The sequence below is a fragment of the Trachurus japonicus genome, chromosome 8 (genome assembly GCF_045865225.1).
Source record: "Trachurus japonicus isolate A0001 chromosome 8, Traja_1.0".
Taxonomy (NCBI): Eukaryota; Metazoa; Chordata; class Actinopteri; order Carangiformes; family Carangidae; genus Trachurus; species Trachurus japonicus.
This window is the reverse complement of record NC_140914.1, coordinates 17,545,518-17,562,230: the sequence shown is the minus strand read 5'-3', so window position 1 is coordinate 17,562,230 and position 16,713 is coordinate 17,545,518. Positions and strand designations below refer to the sequence as shown.

At 42.5% G+C, this 16,713-nt stretch overlaps 1 protein-coding gene across 6 annotated transcripts in view; it reads right to left on the bottom strand.

Annotated features, from left to right (window-relative positions):
* The window catches only part of arhgap17b (Rho GTPase activating protein 17b), a 30,668-nt gene that overhangs the window by 1,632 nt on the left and 12,323 nt on the right, over nucleotides 1-16,713 (bottom strand). The window contains exons 3-20 of one of the 6 annotated variants that reach the window (XM_085784330.1): nucleotides 15,759-15,863; nucleotides 14,152-14,228; nucleotides 13,863-13,974; nucleotides 13,435-13,511; nucleotides 13,195-13,297; nucleotides 12,115-12,183; nucleotides 11,859-11,940; nucleotides 8,861-8,988; nucleotides 8,147-8,258; nucleotides 7,982-8,063; nucleotides 7,720-7,800; nucleotides 7,243-7,356; nucleotides 7,064-7,155; nucleotides 5,526-5,664; nucleotides 4,387-4,695; nucleotides 3,652-3,773; nucleotides 2,301-2,726; nucleotides 347-398 (exon numbers count right to left, since the gene is read on the bottom strand). In XM_085784330.1, the coding sequence (XP_085640456.1) occupies nucleotides 391-398; nucleotides 2,301-2,726; nucleotides 3,652-3,773; nucleotides 4,387-4,695; nucleotides 5,526-5,664; nucleotides 7,064-7,155; nucleotides 7,243-7,356; nucleotides 7,720-7,800; nucleotides 7,982-8,063; nucleotides 8,147-8,258; nucleotides 8,861-8,988; nucleotides 11,859-11,940; nucleotides 12,115-12,183; nucleotides 13,195-13,297; nucleotides 13,435-13,511; nucleotides 13,863-13,974; nucleotides 14,152-14,228; nucleotides 15,759-15,863 (2,238 nt within the window). In that variant the 3' untranslated portion in view covers nucleotides 347-390. The remainder of the gene's footprint in view (nucleotides 1-346; nucleotides 399-2,300; nucleotides 2,727-3,651; nucleotides 3,774-4,386; nucleotides 4,696-5,525; nucleotides 5,665-7,063; nucleotides 7,156-7,242; nucleotides 7,357-7,719; nucleotides 7,801-7,981; nucleotides 8,064-8,146; nucleotides 8,259-8,860; nucleotides 8,989-11,858; nucleotides 11,941-12,114; nucleotides 12,184-13,194; nucleotides 13,298-13,434; nucleotides 13,512-13,862; nucleotides 13,975-14,151; nucleotides 14,229-15,758; nucleotides 15,864-16,713) is intronic. The other 5 variants (XM_085784331.1, XM_085784329.1, XM_085784333.1 and 2 more) reach the window with 5 other exon arrangements.

Genomic DNA, 16,713 nt, shown 5'->3' with positions numbered 1-16,713 from the left:
CAGACGACACTGCACACACAGAGTAAGAGCACACGGTCCGTTTAAAGTCTGTTTAGTGACATCTTAGAGAAAACTGTTAGCAGGCATGAGCCATCCAACCTCAGCGTCGGGGATGGTGTGGAAACAACAAGCATGTTAGTATGGTTGGACAGCAGGGTTAACGTGCAGGACAAAGATAAAAACACAAATTCCAATGCAGATAGACATGTGTATAGAGTACGAGCCTTGCAACAAATACACACTAGAAGGAGAAAACCGCTGTGCTCTTTGTTTCCCCCCACACAGACACACAAACATGCAGTGGACACAGAAGCGAGGCCAACGCGTCAGCCAATCAGATCCTTACCATTACCTGCCTTGCAAAGCTCATCTTAATGGCAGGCTGGCAGCTCAGACATCTGCAATATTTACACACATCCTGTCATGCTTCAGGTCACCACAGTTACATTCAGTGTGTCAGGCATTAAAAGACAGTGAAACCAAAAGCCAGGTAGCTAAATACAGTGATGCCCCATGATGCCCCATGAGGACCCTGAAATCACTCAATACTGAACTCAACACAGTATCAGCACACGACCAGCCCGTGATTTCAGTCGTTGCGGTGCCTGTGCAAAGGCAGCATGTTTAATTGTGTTAAATGTCACTGAAGATGTGCTCATTGGTCATTATGCTCTGTAATTCATCACATGTGGAATTACAAAAGCCTTTCAGTGAAATATCCACAACACCACTGCATACAGAGTGAACCGTACTGTATTTTGTTTTATTCTTTGGCTGTCATCATCGGTGGAATGTAACACACCCAATTTACTAAGGCTCTGAAATATAATTCGGAGACCACTTCCTCTTTTCTGGAGTACTTAAATGTTTCTGCAAATTTCTACCTACAGTATCACAATCATTTTTTGATTAGTTACTTTGAAGACTAACATTACCAACACATTAGATACAGATCCCTGCTGGTGGAGTCACAAGTCGTATATAAAGTTATTAGGAAGTAAGTAGTGACACCTGACTGAATCAACAATTGTAATCCAATAATATAATACATTTTCTTATGAAATTATCCATTATACCTAGTAAAATTCTTCTTCTTCTTTTTTTTGGTCCTAAAATTCTTTTGAAGCTTTAAACTTTAAAATACATGGTATTACAACTATCACTTGAGATCTAAGTACTTTTTCCACAAATGTTAGACCTTTAACTGCAATAGATTTATTCAACAACAATAGCTTTTTAGTGCTTTGCAGACAATATTATATTTAAAATACTGTGTATGTATAAAATATTACAAGCTGCTAAAGTTAATCAACTCAACAGTTTTTCCAGCAACTAATTAGCCTAATTTAAATGTATTCTTAAAATGGTTCTTAACCATTAATACAATAATAATGTCCTGATAATACATTTGATTGAGCAGGATTTTAAATTGTCATATATCTTTCAATTGTGATGTTTCAGTTAAAGCAGAAGTAAGCGATCCGGTCGTTTTGGCTAATGCTGCGTTCCAGGCAGGCTTTTGAAACCGTAAATTACAGCTTCAAGTCACGACTTACGACTTTGTAGCGTTCCAGGCAACCCACTCGTGTTTTTCCGACCTGTTTTACCTGTGAAAGTCACTATAACGGCCACTCGTAACTTCCGACCCGTGAAGTCGTACCAGATCGAACTGGTACGACTTCACAGGTCGGAAAAACACGAGTTTTACGGGTTGCCTTGAACGCACCATAACGTCTTGTCAGCCGATGGAGTTAGCAGCCCCCGCCCTCGTCATGGATCTATTGGTCCTCGTCCCTACGTCACTACATTCAGGCGCATCTCTTGGCTGCACACACAGCCCTTCATGCCGTTCTCTCTCCTCATTGGATAAAACTTGTAGGATACGAGAAAAGTTTTCTCCTCGGCTCAGAGCAGAGCAGAGTGACTGACAGACCCGTGTTTCGGTCCAAACACTCTATGTAAGTGATTGCTGTCGGAAGATAGAACTATTTAAGACTTATATTAACACAAAAATATCGCTTACTTCTGCTTTAAATAAAGATTCTGATGTAGGTCTGAGTATATCCTGCTCCTACATGAGTTTCCACTGGAAAAAAATTAATCATACGATAAAAATGTTGTGCATGCAATCACACACACACACACACACATACACACGGGTGGGGGGTGGGGCTTCTTCCATTGAAACTTGTAATAATTTCCTTCATTGCTGCTGCTTGGTGTGTCTTCATTTTCTTAAATCTGATTATAAAAGTATTGAAAACCAGGATCCATGAGAAACATGGGACCAAACTGTTTACCTGTTATGATCTTGGAGGCCGTGCTGCAGAGGCCGTTTCCACTGTCGTTCGCCGCCGGCTGCGGGGGCGGGGGCATGCTGGGACGGGGGCGTGGCTTCGGGGCCGGCCTAGCGGGGCGAGGGAGAGATCCAGAGTGGTAGTAGGGGGACAGCGGGTTGGAGTGGAGCCCGTCGTGAGGCGGAGTGTCCGGAGGGGTGGGCGTGCTGGGGGGAGAGGGCTCTGGCTCCCCCTGGGCCTGGTGGGGTTGCGGGGGTTGCGGGGGCTGCGGGGGCGGGTGGCTCGGGGCGTGGATCAGGCTGTCTTTGCTGGGGTGGCGTCTGGGGGTGATGGGCGGGTGGTGAGGGGAGCCGGGCGTCTGGGCGTTACTGGGGTTGGAGGCGAAGGGGCTGGCCTGTTTTGGCGGGGCTGGGGCTGGCTTCTTGGTGCCTTCAGAGGAAAACATCATTATCTCATGATTTAACATTATTACAGTTTTTCTTGATTGTTTACACACATTTTCTGAAAGCATGCCTCATACTCTCAGAACTCTACACACAAATCCAAAAAAACACACTCAGTATATATACAGTATATACACAGTATATAAACATAATGTAAAATATTTTAGAATATTGTTTTTATACTCAGAACACTCAAATGCACCGTAACAAATGAAATGCGTGAAGACGCGACCGAGGTGGTCGTGTGACGATGCAGCCGTGCTGATGTGACCACAAAAAAAAAAAAAGAGTCGTCAGGGTCAGCTGGTTTACGGTCGGACAATTTTGAAAGACTGAACACAGACTACTGTAACATGTAGCTCACCTAGTAGAGCAGCACTCTTTGTAATCAAAGACTTTGTTCTAGTCTAGGTTCAAATCCTTGCATCAACATGCAATTTTGGTGATCAATGCATTTTCTCATCATCATTATGATCACTGCTATATATATATATATATATATATATATGTGTGTGTGTGGACTGGCCTCTCTCTCTGTTTGGTTTCTCTCTTTTTGGCGTCAGTCCATCACTTGTAAAACTGTGTGACAAGCGTTTACCCATGTGATGAGTCAGTGTGCATAGTAGGGAAACTAACTTTAGAATTTTGAATAACAGTGTGTTACTCATGAAAACAAGAGATTTTCTTCATGAAAATTGAGCCAAATGCAGAGAACTGTGTGTAGTGTAAGTGTACTGCAAATTGAGTGTAAAGCAGGAATTGTGCTTGTAGTTTAGCAGACTTGGTTCAGGGGGTCGGTGCATGAGTTACATGTTGAGGCCGTTGTGCCTCAAGAACCAGAAATTGTGTGTAAACAATCGAGAAAAACTGTAATATATCAAATAAATTTACATAATGTAATTTTGTCTCACCTCTGCGGACCATGTGTGGACTCGGCCCCCTGGACCCACCCTGTGAGTGGGGCGTTCCTACTGTGAGATGAGCTGAACCGTTCCTCTGGGGAGGTGGGGTGGACATGAGTTCACGGGCCGGGCTGTGGAAATACAATAAATCCAAATGTTAATCCATCAACATGGTATCTACACTCTGCATTCAACAAGCAAGTGATGCACCGGTGCACGAAATCATGCATGACATAGAGAACATACTGCACAAACGTCCATTCAAAGGCTAATTACATGAGATAAAGGTTATTGCATGAAGAATAAATCAAAGAACAACTATAAGACACATGTAGAGAAGAAGGCACAAGATCAGAAGATACGTTTGTTTAAAAAGACCGAACAGAAGTTGTGGTAATGTGTTTCATGCAAAATCAGACAACGGCAAAAAGACAGGAAGGAAGGGAGGCAAGCATGTTTTTAAAAATAGAGTTTGGTCAATCATCACAACAAGCAGGGGGAAGGACAAAATTATGTGATTTTCAATGCATTACAATCTTAATTTGTTAAAATGAAGCCAAATTAAAAGCTGAGGACATTGTTATACATATGATTTTCTATTTTAAGACTTCCAGTATGGGAACTGTAAAACTCAAAAGACCAATCAAACACATGACAAACACAGAGGGTGGGTAGAGCTCCGGATTGGCTGATTGGCTGCGAGCAGGCGGTGGAGTATTGCTGCGACCTCAGCTCGCTCCTTACCTGCTCTCCTCTGCGCTGAGCTGGGTTACAATCTGAGGGTGCACTGTAGCTACCTGGGCCCCACCACCCAGACCACCACCACCACCACCACCACCAGCAGCAGCAGCAGCAGCAGCAGCACCAGTGGCGCCCATGCCAGGCTGCTCAACCTCTGCAGCTGGGGACGAAGCCTGGGGCTCAGGCTGGGAAGCAGCCCAGGCTTCCAGAGGGGGCAGTGGGGGTTGGAAGGTGGGTGAGGTTAGCTGTGGCTGCTTTCTATTTACAGTGTTGGCTCTACGTGGAGCGGGCTCCGGCTGTTTGTTAACAGTGCTAGGGAAGAGGGGGGGAGAGGGGAGAGAGTTCAGGAGGGCAAACCACACGCCATCAGACAGAGTGAAGGAGACCGAGAGGGACAGAAAGACAGCAAGAGCAGAGACAGACAGAGGATGGTGCGAGAGACAGAAAGAGACGCCACTTCCTGAGTTCAGTGAAACCAAATGAAGAAAGAAGAACCCAAAAAGACATAAAACCACATGACAGTGACCTTTTTAAATAGAACAACTTTGAGCTGCAACATGGCTGCAGGGGACAGAGGAGACAGATGCTACACCGTACAAACAAAATGCAACAGAGGAAGCCCACAGAAAACATAAAACCAGCAACCTACAGTGTGACGTAGGCTTTAATTGGGAAAAAAAGGCGATAACACAAAGGAGTACAAAGGAGTAACACAAGAGAATTAAAACTCTAGACAAAGTGGTATCCCAACAATATTGAAAACTGTTTGCGTGTCATTAAAATGTATGAAAGAGAACTGCTTTTTCATCATGCTCTGTACCAACCTATAGGAAAACAACTGATTAGCTTGTGCTGAAATCACCTGAACACAACAATACTGTGGAGGAAAAATTACAATAAGCATCATTCCCTTCTTTCATTTAGTAAGTGGAGTAATGGGAGCTACGTTGGACTAAGGCACAGCTTTGAAGTCTGGGCTGGGCAGATCTTCAGTGGGCGTTTCAGTGACTGTGATGGACTCGTCAGCCACTACATAGAGGGCTGACACGGCCGGGCCCCGCGACTCCTGCCTGCTCAGTGTCTTGGGACGGGACGGGAGGGTGAGGGGCAGGCTGAGGCTGAGGTTGGGGCGAGACAGGTACCTGTCTTTACGGGGAGTGTGACTGTCCCCGTCCTGCCCCGCTTGGCTGCCGGGGCGTTTCCTATCCAGGCCGGGTTCTGGGTCTGGGGTGGCTGGATGGGTGGGCATGGCAAACATACCCGACACATTGAAATCCACCTCTGAAAGAGGAAGAAGCAAATACAGAAGATGATTACCGGTAATATTAACCAATAATTGTTGTCTGCCTAAGAATTAATTTTAATAACTCATGTTCTTTTTACTTTTTAGCTGGCACCATGTCATGAACAGGTTAAATTCTTTGGTTCGTTACAGGTTTAGTGCCAAACACACTGAACTTTGGCAAAATTTCCTAAAATATCAGCATATTAACATTGTCACTGTGAATGTTAGTTAGTGGTGTCACATGGGGTCATGCCTATGTTCCCACAGCCCTATGTTCCCACAGCCCTATGTTCCCTCAGCCCTATGTTCCCTCATTTCTAACTTTTGTTGTCACTGAAAATTAGGCCCTATGTTCCCTCAGCCCTTCGGTCCCACCATTGGTTGGGTTTAGGCAATGAAGAAAGGAGTTGGTTAAGTTTAGTAAAAAGACCAGGTAGAGGCTAGACAGGCCAGATAGGTAGAGAGAGTCCAGAGGGAACATAGGGCTGAGGGAACATAGGGCTGTGGGAACATAGGCACGCTCCCGTGTCACATTAGCACACTCGGGAATTTGCTAAGTGCTAGCCTTGCACAGCTTATGACTAGTTTCCTAATACTTCCCAAAATGCAGTAAAAAAAACAACAAATATTCTTTCATGGAATACTGCATTTCTGCTTTTCTTAGTGAACGTTTTAATTGTTAGCGGGACACAACAAGACATTTGAAGGAGTCACTCTGAGCTCTGCAATTGTAGTTGAGCATTTTTTCACTATTTTCTTATTAACCAACCACTATCCAGAAAATACCCAAGATTAATCCAGAATGAAAATAATCATTAGTCATGTCTGTATAAAATGAACTTTATCTAAACAAAGTGAGTAAATGCATTAATAATGTAATGATACAGCACAGTCCATATAGGGGTGTCAAACTCAAATACACCATGGGCCAAAATTTTAAAATTGGACTGGTTCAGTGTTTACTGAAAACTTATTGAAATGACCATATTGCACATATTGAACCTGAAACTAACAAAGCCTGTAAGTTATTGCATTTTAAACAACAAGAATTGCATTCATACAGTAGCCTATGACTCTGTCTACAGCTTTCCATAGTAATTTTTAATTAGGGATGCACATAAATAACCGTTAACAGATTACAAGAACTTTGACCGATTAATATTTTTTATTGGCTCTTTATGTCGTCAACTTATGGGGGCTTGCCGACACGTGTGGACTGCCACGTGCCTTCAGTCATATCAAAGATCCTGTAAACCGTCTTTGGTCATATTTCGCAGTAAGAGGTTACACAGGAGACTGACAGTAGTGCCACTTATGCAGCAGTCCAGTGAAAGAAGGTCTGACGAGAAACAATGGCACTGCTATAAAAAAAAACATCAAGCAGAGGTATTTTACCTTCAGGGAAGAACCAATCAGCATGCTGGATAATGGGCTCAATGATTGCGACCACATGGACAGACGTAGCTGCTGCCATCTCGGCCAGTGTCCTGAACCACAGTTTAGAGAACGATCAGTTAGCTTGATAGACACGAGCTTCATTTTGTGTTCAGGTGAACAGTGCACAAGGTTTTTACCCCTCTGTCTTTGCCCAGAGCAGGTTGGGTCCCAGGACTATGGCGATGTTGCTGGGACTCATTTTATTAACGTCACTGTCCTGAGCCAGCTTAGCAAGAAATTTCACCAGATACCTGCAACAGAGATTGTGTTATTAAAATCTCCAAGAAAGTACAGCTTCAGATTTATCATGAGAGCCCTTGAAACCCTGGCTCCAAAGCAGAAAGGACCGCTCTAATGAGATGTTTGATAAGGCATCAGAGTGGCTTACAGCAAACTAGTTAGACTGGTTTGTGATTATTCAACAGGTCTACAGTAGGCTATATCTGCTGCATCAATTATGAAAGTGAAAAACAGAAGTGAAATCAACGCTTCACATTCAGTTCTGTTACTGAATTTAGAAAACGCAGCCGTAGACAACAAAAGCGCGCGTTGCTTTTAACAATAACAACGGACTAGAAAAGAAGAGAACAGAATAGAGTCTGAGATGTTCTTACCTGAGGTTGGCTTTGTGAGTCTTTGGCAAACGGTCACATGTCACCCACAGGGCCTGAAGCCTCTTATCAGAATCCGACACACTGGAACCACACACACACATTTAATATAACCTTGTTACATAACATAATCAGAATATCTGAAGCAGCCTGCTAGCACACGCTATCTGAGGTGTGTGTTTACTGCTTATTAGCACAGAGTGAATGTGTCTTTACAGGATATTAAAGAGCAGTGTGTCTCTCTGTGTGTGTGTTGTCCTCTTACTTGGAGGCCTGTAGCCACTCGTCGTACAGGCCAAAAGTCATTAGAGGTTCAGGAAGTTCCCTGAGGTAGGACTTTAGAGCTCCTGTGTGTAAAGAGGGAAGCTATGAGAAAATGATCTGGACCAGATGGTGTCACTTTCTGCAGGATTTGTAGAAGAGTTTGTACCAGCGACGGCGTGGGGATCAGAGTAAAATTCTTCGAGCTGCGAGGTTGAACAGTCCAACGCTGCTTTGAGCTTCTTGAGCTTTGAAGCTCCAGCAGCTATTCTGAAAAGTCCCTGCAACGACAATGAGAATGTAGAAAACAAAAGCAACTGAACTGACTGATACATTTTTTTTTTTTTTTTGACATTTACAGGTGACTGGTTTCCATCCTTGATTTTAAAGAAGTAAGTCTGGGCTGGCAGAGGGAAAGGAGAAGTCATGCAAGCAAAAGTGGACCCAGGCTAAGAGACAGTCAATAGAGGAATTGTTTTTTTTTTCTACAAACAGAGATGTGGCTCAGACAGACACACGGCAAGAGTTTTGTTTCCATTTATAAACTTGTCTCAAATGGTCCACCTTGGGGAGTCTAGTGATTCGGTTACATTTAAAGGGTGTAATAGTGAACATGCTAATGGATAACAGATGCCCACACACACACTGCTTATTCCTGCGCCCCAAGGCAAACTGACCACAAGTTGGCCACGGATGTTTCCAGACTGTACGTGCCATCGTTTCAATAGAGCCGACCACATGACCCACGGTTCCCTCCAGCTCCAACACAGTGAAGCAGTGATGTTTTATGGGTAAATGTTATTCCAAATTCTGGGTCAATAAACCCTCAACTTTGCCCTTGTTTAACAGTGTTTCTCTCCCCAGGAGGGTGTCCACTCCGTACCTCCTCCTTCATGCCAGTTTCCAGAAGCATCATGACACAGGCCTCGAGAGGCAGAGCGATCTCACGGTTACTCTTCTTCAGGTGCTCCTCCAGGGCCGTACCAAACGCTGGCTTCTCCGTCCAGGAGTCTGGGTGAGAAATAACTCATCAGTGTCTTTACACCAATCTAATTGAATTGACAGTATTTCCTGTCTACTTTGCTGTCACCTTGTGTTAAAGGGATAGTATCATTTTTTAAAAGTGGGGTTGTATGATCTACAAATAGCCCCTAAGTACTCTAATTGCAGTAGAAGACTCTCTGCACTCCTCCCGTTAGCAACGCCAGCCCATAGCCCTGCCCAGAGATTTACAACATACATTGTTGTGAACAGACCCAAAGAAACGGCCTAAAAGAGGTTTTACCTGAAAAAAAATACACAGTTCCATTGTTCGCTATAATATAATTTTTTCCAGCTCCTCAAAGTGCAGGAAAAATGCAGTTTTTATTTGGACCTAACCAACTCACGTATCCCTCCGCCCAGGGTTAGCGCCCGCCGATCAGCAGCTGGTTAGGTCCAAATAAAAACTGTGTTTTTCCTGCACTTTGAGGGGCAGGAAGAAATTATATTATAGCGAACAATGGAACTGTGTATTTTTTTTCAGGTAAAACCTCTTTTAGGCCACGAAAATAGGCCGTTTCTTTGGGTCCATTCACAACAATGTATGTTGTAAATCTCTGGGCAGGGCTATGGGCTGGCGTTGCTAACGGGAGGAGTGCAGAGAGTCTTCTACTGCAATTAAAGTACTTAGGGGCTACAGTATTAGTAGATCATACAACCCCACTTTAAAAAAATGCTACTATCCCTTTAAGTCGTCATGTATACATGCAAAAAGCCAAGCAGCCTATACAAATCCAAGAAATTGTCCTACCAGAAAAAATGTATGCAATTGTTTTAATCAAAGATATGGATTAGGGTTCTTTTAGTTAGTTTAAATTGTTCTCTCTTTACTGTAAATATCAATATAGTGAAGTAAGTAAAGTACATTTTATTTGTACTGTATAGCACCTCTCAGAGATAAGAATCACAAAGTGCTTTACAGCAGAGAACAAAATTGATACCAGTACATTAGGATACAACAAACAATGTTACGGAGATCCAGACAGCAACACAAGCCCGAGAGAGCACATCAATCTGAGTTGAAGGCCTGTCTAAAATATAATGCCTATCCATTCATTTATCATTTTTTGGCTTTGTTCTTCTTAAGTCATTGTCTGGTCAACGCTTTTTTTGCTCACCACTTTAAAGCCCTGTGGTGAGTATTTAAATCCCTTTGCACAGTGAAGCTCCTCATGATTTTTAAATTAAAAAAAAGAATAAAAAAATCTCCTCATCCAAAAAACAGCCTGCAGGACCCTGTGGACATTTCACAAACAGTTCCAGCAGATGTGAAAGTGGTTTGCCCCTGCACTGCCACAGTAACTCCAATCTGATTTAGAAAAGTTACTTCAAACTCACAATATCAATCTGTCAGAACTCAAACGTCTCAAGCTGGTAACAATTCACTGAACCAGAGCATGAAACAGCAGATACATAAACAATGGAGCTCTAATCCTCATTTTCACAGAGAAGAAAATGGAGCTTTGTGCCGTGTTGAAGGAAATAAAATCTTCACATCATGAATAGATTTAAGAGTTAGAAGCTTTCCTTTGCACTCACAAGAAAGGTACAACGTTACTGTATCTACTATTGACTCCTAATAGTATTCACGATGACACTCGATTGCAATAAATAGCTATAGTGTAGGAATGTCACGATTACTTGCTTTCACAATTAATCGCGGTATTAAACGCCACAATTAATTTATCGCAAAGATTCCTAAATACCGTCACTTTCCAAAATAGATTATATCAGAACCATCTTGACAAATGTGCGCCAAAGTAATGGTAAATGTACAGATACTGGTCCATTTACCTAATATAACATTGAATTGGTAGGAATTTAAAAGTTTGTGTGTCATTTGTAACAAAAAAAACGATTAAAATATACTTAAACATTTGGTAAAGATGACAATTAATTCCCCTGGGGAATATAATTGGTCCTTTATTGATAGAGCATTGTGATTATTTTGACTATACTTGATTTTACACATAGTGTTGTGAAATTAATTAATGCATAATAATCGTGATAATCGTAATACCGTGATTATTTCTCTGACAATAATCGTACCAAGAAAATCTATTATCGTGACATCCCTACTATAGTGTGAAATGTTCTGCAGCCGGATGGGTGCAACCCTACAAGCCATGACAGGCCAGAAAACAAGAGTTATTTACAATGCTCCACAACACATGCACAACATCTACCCTGGGGTTTACAGATGATCTAAACAAGAGGATACATAGATCACATATTCATCATGTTTGAATATTAAAGCAGAAGTAAGTGATATTTTTGTGTTAATATAAGTCTTAAAATAGTTGTATCTTCCGACAGCAATCACTTACATAGAGTGTTTGGACCGAAACACGGGTCTCTCAGTCACTCTGCTCTGCTCTGAGCCGAGGAGAAAACTTTTCTCGTATCCTACAAGTTTTATCCAATGAGGAGAGAGAACGGCATGAAGGGCTGTGTGTGCAGCCAAGGGATGCGCCTGAATGTGGTGACGTAGGGACGAGGACCAATAGATCCATGACGAGGGCGGGGGCTGCTAACTCCATCGGCTGACAAGAAGTTATGGTGCGTTCAAGGCAACTCGTAACTCGTGTTTTTCCGACCTGTGAAGTCGTACCAGTTCGATCTGGTACGAGTTCACGGGTCAGAAGTTATGAGTGGCCGTTATAGTGACTAAAACAGGTCAGAAAAACACAAGTGGGTTGCCTGGAACGCTACAAAGTCGTAAGTCGTGACGTGAAGCTGTAATTTACGGTTTCAAAAGCCTGCCTGGAACGCAGCATTAGCCAAAACGACCGGATCGCTTACTTCTGCTTTAAGTAAAAGGCTGCCTCCTGTCCTCTCACCTTGCTGCATTTGGATGGTTGGTATAGCTGCCTCCAGAGCTGCCAGAGACCTCCTGTGGTAGTCTGCCTGGGCCTCTAATAACTGGAAAATATAGACGAACATAAAACACAGGTCATATACAGAATTTTTCCATACAGTGAAACATGTTTTCTTACAGCACCACCGATCTATGTGGTTACAGTTAAACAGGCCATATTTGCATCACGTTCCCATTTTTAGTCCCGAGTCATTTAAACTGAACTGAGGTGCACTCACCATGACATAATAGCGTGCATACTCTCCCTCTTTTGAGGCAAAGTTATACATGTCTGCTGAGAGCTGGTCCTGTGGATGAGAACAAATATTATAAATATATATTCCTGTATATTTCCATACATTGCAAACAGCGTGGCAACCCTATACCCTTTCATTAAGACACAGATGAGCTCCAGATGTCAAAGCAATGACCTCTAATTACATACTCCTAATAATGAGCAGAGCATGTTTGTTCCTGATCCGCTGCTGCTACAAGGCCTTCTTTGTTCAGCCACTTCATTAGGTATGATCCTAACCTGATGACGAGACCTTGGATGGAATGTACAGCTATTAGTTCAAATATGTCTCCATTATATGCTGCACATACAGCGTACCTACTGTAAACCCCCCTATAGTCTACTTGCCAACAATGAGTACCCGGAAATGTTGAGTAGCCCAAAGTTTTATGTTAGAAATATATAGTATGGGTCCCCAGTATTCAGAAACTGCCGGATGCTAACTTATATATATTGGGCAATTAGCATAATTGTCATAATTAGCAAACATTAGCATAATTGCATATATGGGCAATATTTCAACAAAATTGACATTTTCAAAATTCAAAATGGCTGTCTAAACCGGAAGTGACCAGATTTTAGCCAGTGGGCCGATTTTGATGGATTTCAAAATCTGGTCACTTCCGGTTTAGACAGCCATTTACCATTTGAAAATGTCAGAAATGGATTCAGCATCATCAATAACCCCTAAAACCACACTAATATTGCCCAGATCAGCCAAGTCAATTTTGTTGAAATATTGCCCATATAGGCAATTATGCTAATTTATGCTAATTGTGTCCGTTATGCTAATTGCCCAATATATATAAGTTAGCATCCGGCAGTTTCTGAATACTGGGGACCCATACTATATATTTCTAACATAAAACTTTGGGCTACTCAACATTTCCGGGTTCACAATGGGGCCCTATGGGCTGGCAAGTAGACTACTAAGTGGTTTAGTATTATACTGGAGTGTGACACCATTATAAATTGTACTGTGAGAAGTAAATGTAAGAGAACGAGGGACAATCTAAAACAATACCTTGCATTGTTCTACTTTATTCAGAGACTCGTCCATTTCGTCTTTGAGTGAATCAACCTTAGCTGCCATGGCCTGGTTGTTGGACTTTGCTGCCTGGAACCACCTGCAGGCCAAGAAATTATTTAGACACTTATAGGCATGAATGAAGAGAGAATGAGCATATTTTGTGCAAAAAGGACAATAATTATCAAGAAATATAGACTGTACTGGCCACTATATGCTGACTATAAGCAAGTGTACCTTGTTTTGGCAGAGTCATAGTCCAGAACCAGCTTGGCGAGTTGCTTCCTCTGTTTCATTATGTTGGGAATATCCACCTGTGAGACAAACAGGGAGGATCACAGTATGAGAACATCCTAATGTGCACTTTACAGTCAAGCCTGGGGGAAAAACCTCTCCTGTGATAACATTTCTATCAGTATGAATCATGGAGAATAGTAATCTAGCACAAAATGATGCCCAGAGCCTTGTTGAATTTGGCACAGTGGTGAGACTGAATACAGTGTGTGTGTGAGTCTGAGCAGGGTAACTGAACGTTTCAGCCAAAAGCAATTTGTCTTAAGACACAAAGCTGGGTTATAAAGTGTGTTTTTTTTCTCATGGTGTCCTAAATGACAAAATTATTCATCACTTAAGTGCGACAAGGATGAACTTGTGTGTGTCTTTACCTCAGCCAGCTGGTAAAGAGGATCCAGGATGTCTCTCTCCAGCTGCAACTCGTGCTGCATCAGTTCAGTGGCTAACCTGTTCTCTGCCTCTCCACACACATCCATCATCTTGCTGTTCATGCAGACACATACAGGAATGAACACAAACACGACTGTTATCACTACTTTTCTTACAGTAAGAAAGATGTCAATGAAACACAAAGATAAACACTCTTTTCACTCCACTAATCTCATTTTAATGTTGTTCAATAACTGAGGTCACATGTGATATTTAAACTTCCCGCCTTACCCGATCAGACTCTCATCTCCCAGCTGACCTCCTCCCTCCTGCATGGCCTGGGATAGCGACGTCAGCGGCAGCTTTTTCTGCGAGCGAACCAGCAAACACAAGTTTAAGCTTAATTATAACAAGGAAAAAAACGACAGAGCAGACAACACCCTGTGTCATACTTTCTTTGTCTGTTTGTTTTAGCCTGTTAGCTTTTCTGATTTGGCTTCGGCTAAACTGTGAAGAACAAACAGCCCAAAGACAACACAACCATCCACATCTGGGATTTAGGCAGTTAGATGATGTTGATTTTTCATGTGCTGCTGGGGAATTTGCTCATTATAGCGACGTCATATGTGCAGATGTGTCAAACTATGCACTTTTAAGATGATTTAAATGAGAAAGTGATGAACAGCATGATAAAGTAGCATAACAGTGTTTCCTTCCTAGGAATGTCTAATCTCATCTCGTAGTTTATTGTTTGTGTGTGTGTGTGTGTGTGTGTGTGTGGTTGTGCCTGTGCCTGTGTGTTACTGGGGTTGGTCTCTTAGATAGTTATAACAGAGCTGGCAAGACGCCAGTGTTGAATATTTGTGCCCTGAGTCCTGCTCATATCTTGTGTGTTATGTAAGAAGAGATGCAATGTGCTCATACCACAAGATAGCAGGTCCTTGTTAATACTGACAATGTTGTCACAGTGATTCACCCCTTTTCTTAAATCCATGTATGAGCTACATGCATTATTACATTAGAGGCTCTTAGGCAAAAATGTAAAAGCTTTACTTAGGCCCGGCCCCTGGCATAAACCCTCTATGTGGTTGTTTAGGGCCACAGCCGTTAGATGGGGGGCCACATGATCAGAAAGGTACCGGGGTTCATCAAGTCATTTAAACATCCTGAGGTCTGCACGTGCAGCTATGAGCTTTATATGTAATGTGAAGTCAATATTCAGCTTCTTTTATCTCACATTTGAGACATTTGGTGAAAATAGAACGGCAGAATGACAACATTTGTGCTCAAAAAACAATCTTACAAAATGTCATTTTAGACTTGTTTTCTACATTTATCTATTACTGTATTCATATCCTATTTCAAGCACCAAAAACAGTTCATTCTCATGACTGAAGGTGTGTTTTCACAAGGGATTTGACATTTTTCTAAAAGCAGACCTCAAATTTCCAGCATTTGGCCTAAATTATTTCTTTATACGGTGTTCTAGGACAAACTGGCCTCAGTGTGCTTACAGCGGAGGTTCTAATATTTAGACATAAAACACTTGAGTATTGTTACATCTGCAAGTATCTTAAAAAGATACATTTAAGAAAATATGTAAAAGTCGAGAAAATGGCCTCAAACCTCAGAGGACATAAACACGTCTGTATTCAGTTTTAACCAGTGATTTGGTGTTTGCGCTTAGAGTGCAGGGCCACAAACAAAAACCTTGTTTAGGGGGCCACCAAAATCCTAGGGCCGGCCCTGGCTTTACTGAGAGATCCTGACTCTGTAGCATGTTGTTTAACTACAGGCCAGCTGGAAGGTGTGCGTTGTGTCCACAAAATGCAGCTGCTGAATGAAAGTGAGATGAGTGAGAGCAACCAGCAGCTCAAGAGAAATCAAGTGCTTCTTACATGTCTCTTTTCAGTATCTGTGCCGAGTTGACCCTGCAGACAGGTGACCAGCCTCTTGTGCGTGTTGTGCGACACCAAACGCACCAACTCCATCCGCCTCTCGATCTGTGTTTGCAGATGAAGACACAAAGCAGAGACAATATGGGCCGCTGTGAGAGAAGCGTAGTAAACTGATGTAAAAGCATGGTGAATGAAAAGCGTGTAATGATGTATATCATCCCCTCCCCTCATACGTGTGCAGGTTTTCCTGTCCAACAGAAACAAAGCAGCTGAAGGCTACAAATCAAAACACAGATACTGCACCCGAGCACATCCATCTCTAAACTTTCCATCCTGCTTGTGTTATTGAAAGATGGTGGAGGAAGTCTGCGCTGTTTGCCTTACACTGTTGCACACTACTACAACAGACAGCGCTGACGGCCAGATGGAACAAGTCACGGTGGATGAATAGCACAGACTGATAGATTGTGATCTGTACTGAGAACAGGGAAAGCTGAATTATGAAGACTCACTGCTGAGATACTATCAGAGAAACAAAGATGCATCATTGTGACTGCTGCAGGCCTGACGGTGGCCTCACCGGCACCTTATTCTTCACCAACAGGTATTTTAGGGTCCTTACAGCTGGATTTGCCTGGGTTTTTTTCTGCCTAACCACAGGCAATGTGCATGTGTAGGACCACATGTCACTTTTTCTCTCCTGAAAAAACTCAGCAAGACCTTTTAATCAATATAACAGCTACCTCACTGTAGGAACTCACCGGAGCAAACAAGACAATAATACGCACAAGGGATCTCTATGGCTACGCAAATGGAGCTGGCAGCCAGTTGTGACCAAACGACTGTAACAGAGACAGTGACTATTACGATAACATCTGTTTACTGCCCAAACCATTTAATCAAATCAGTATCAAGTGCAATAGCCTACTAAACCTGCAGCTTGCATCCTTCAGAT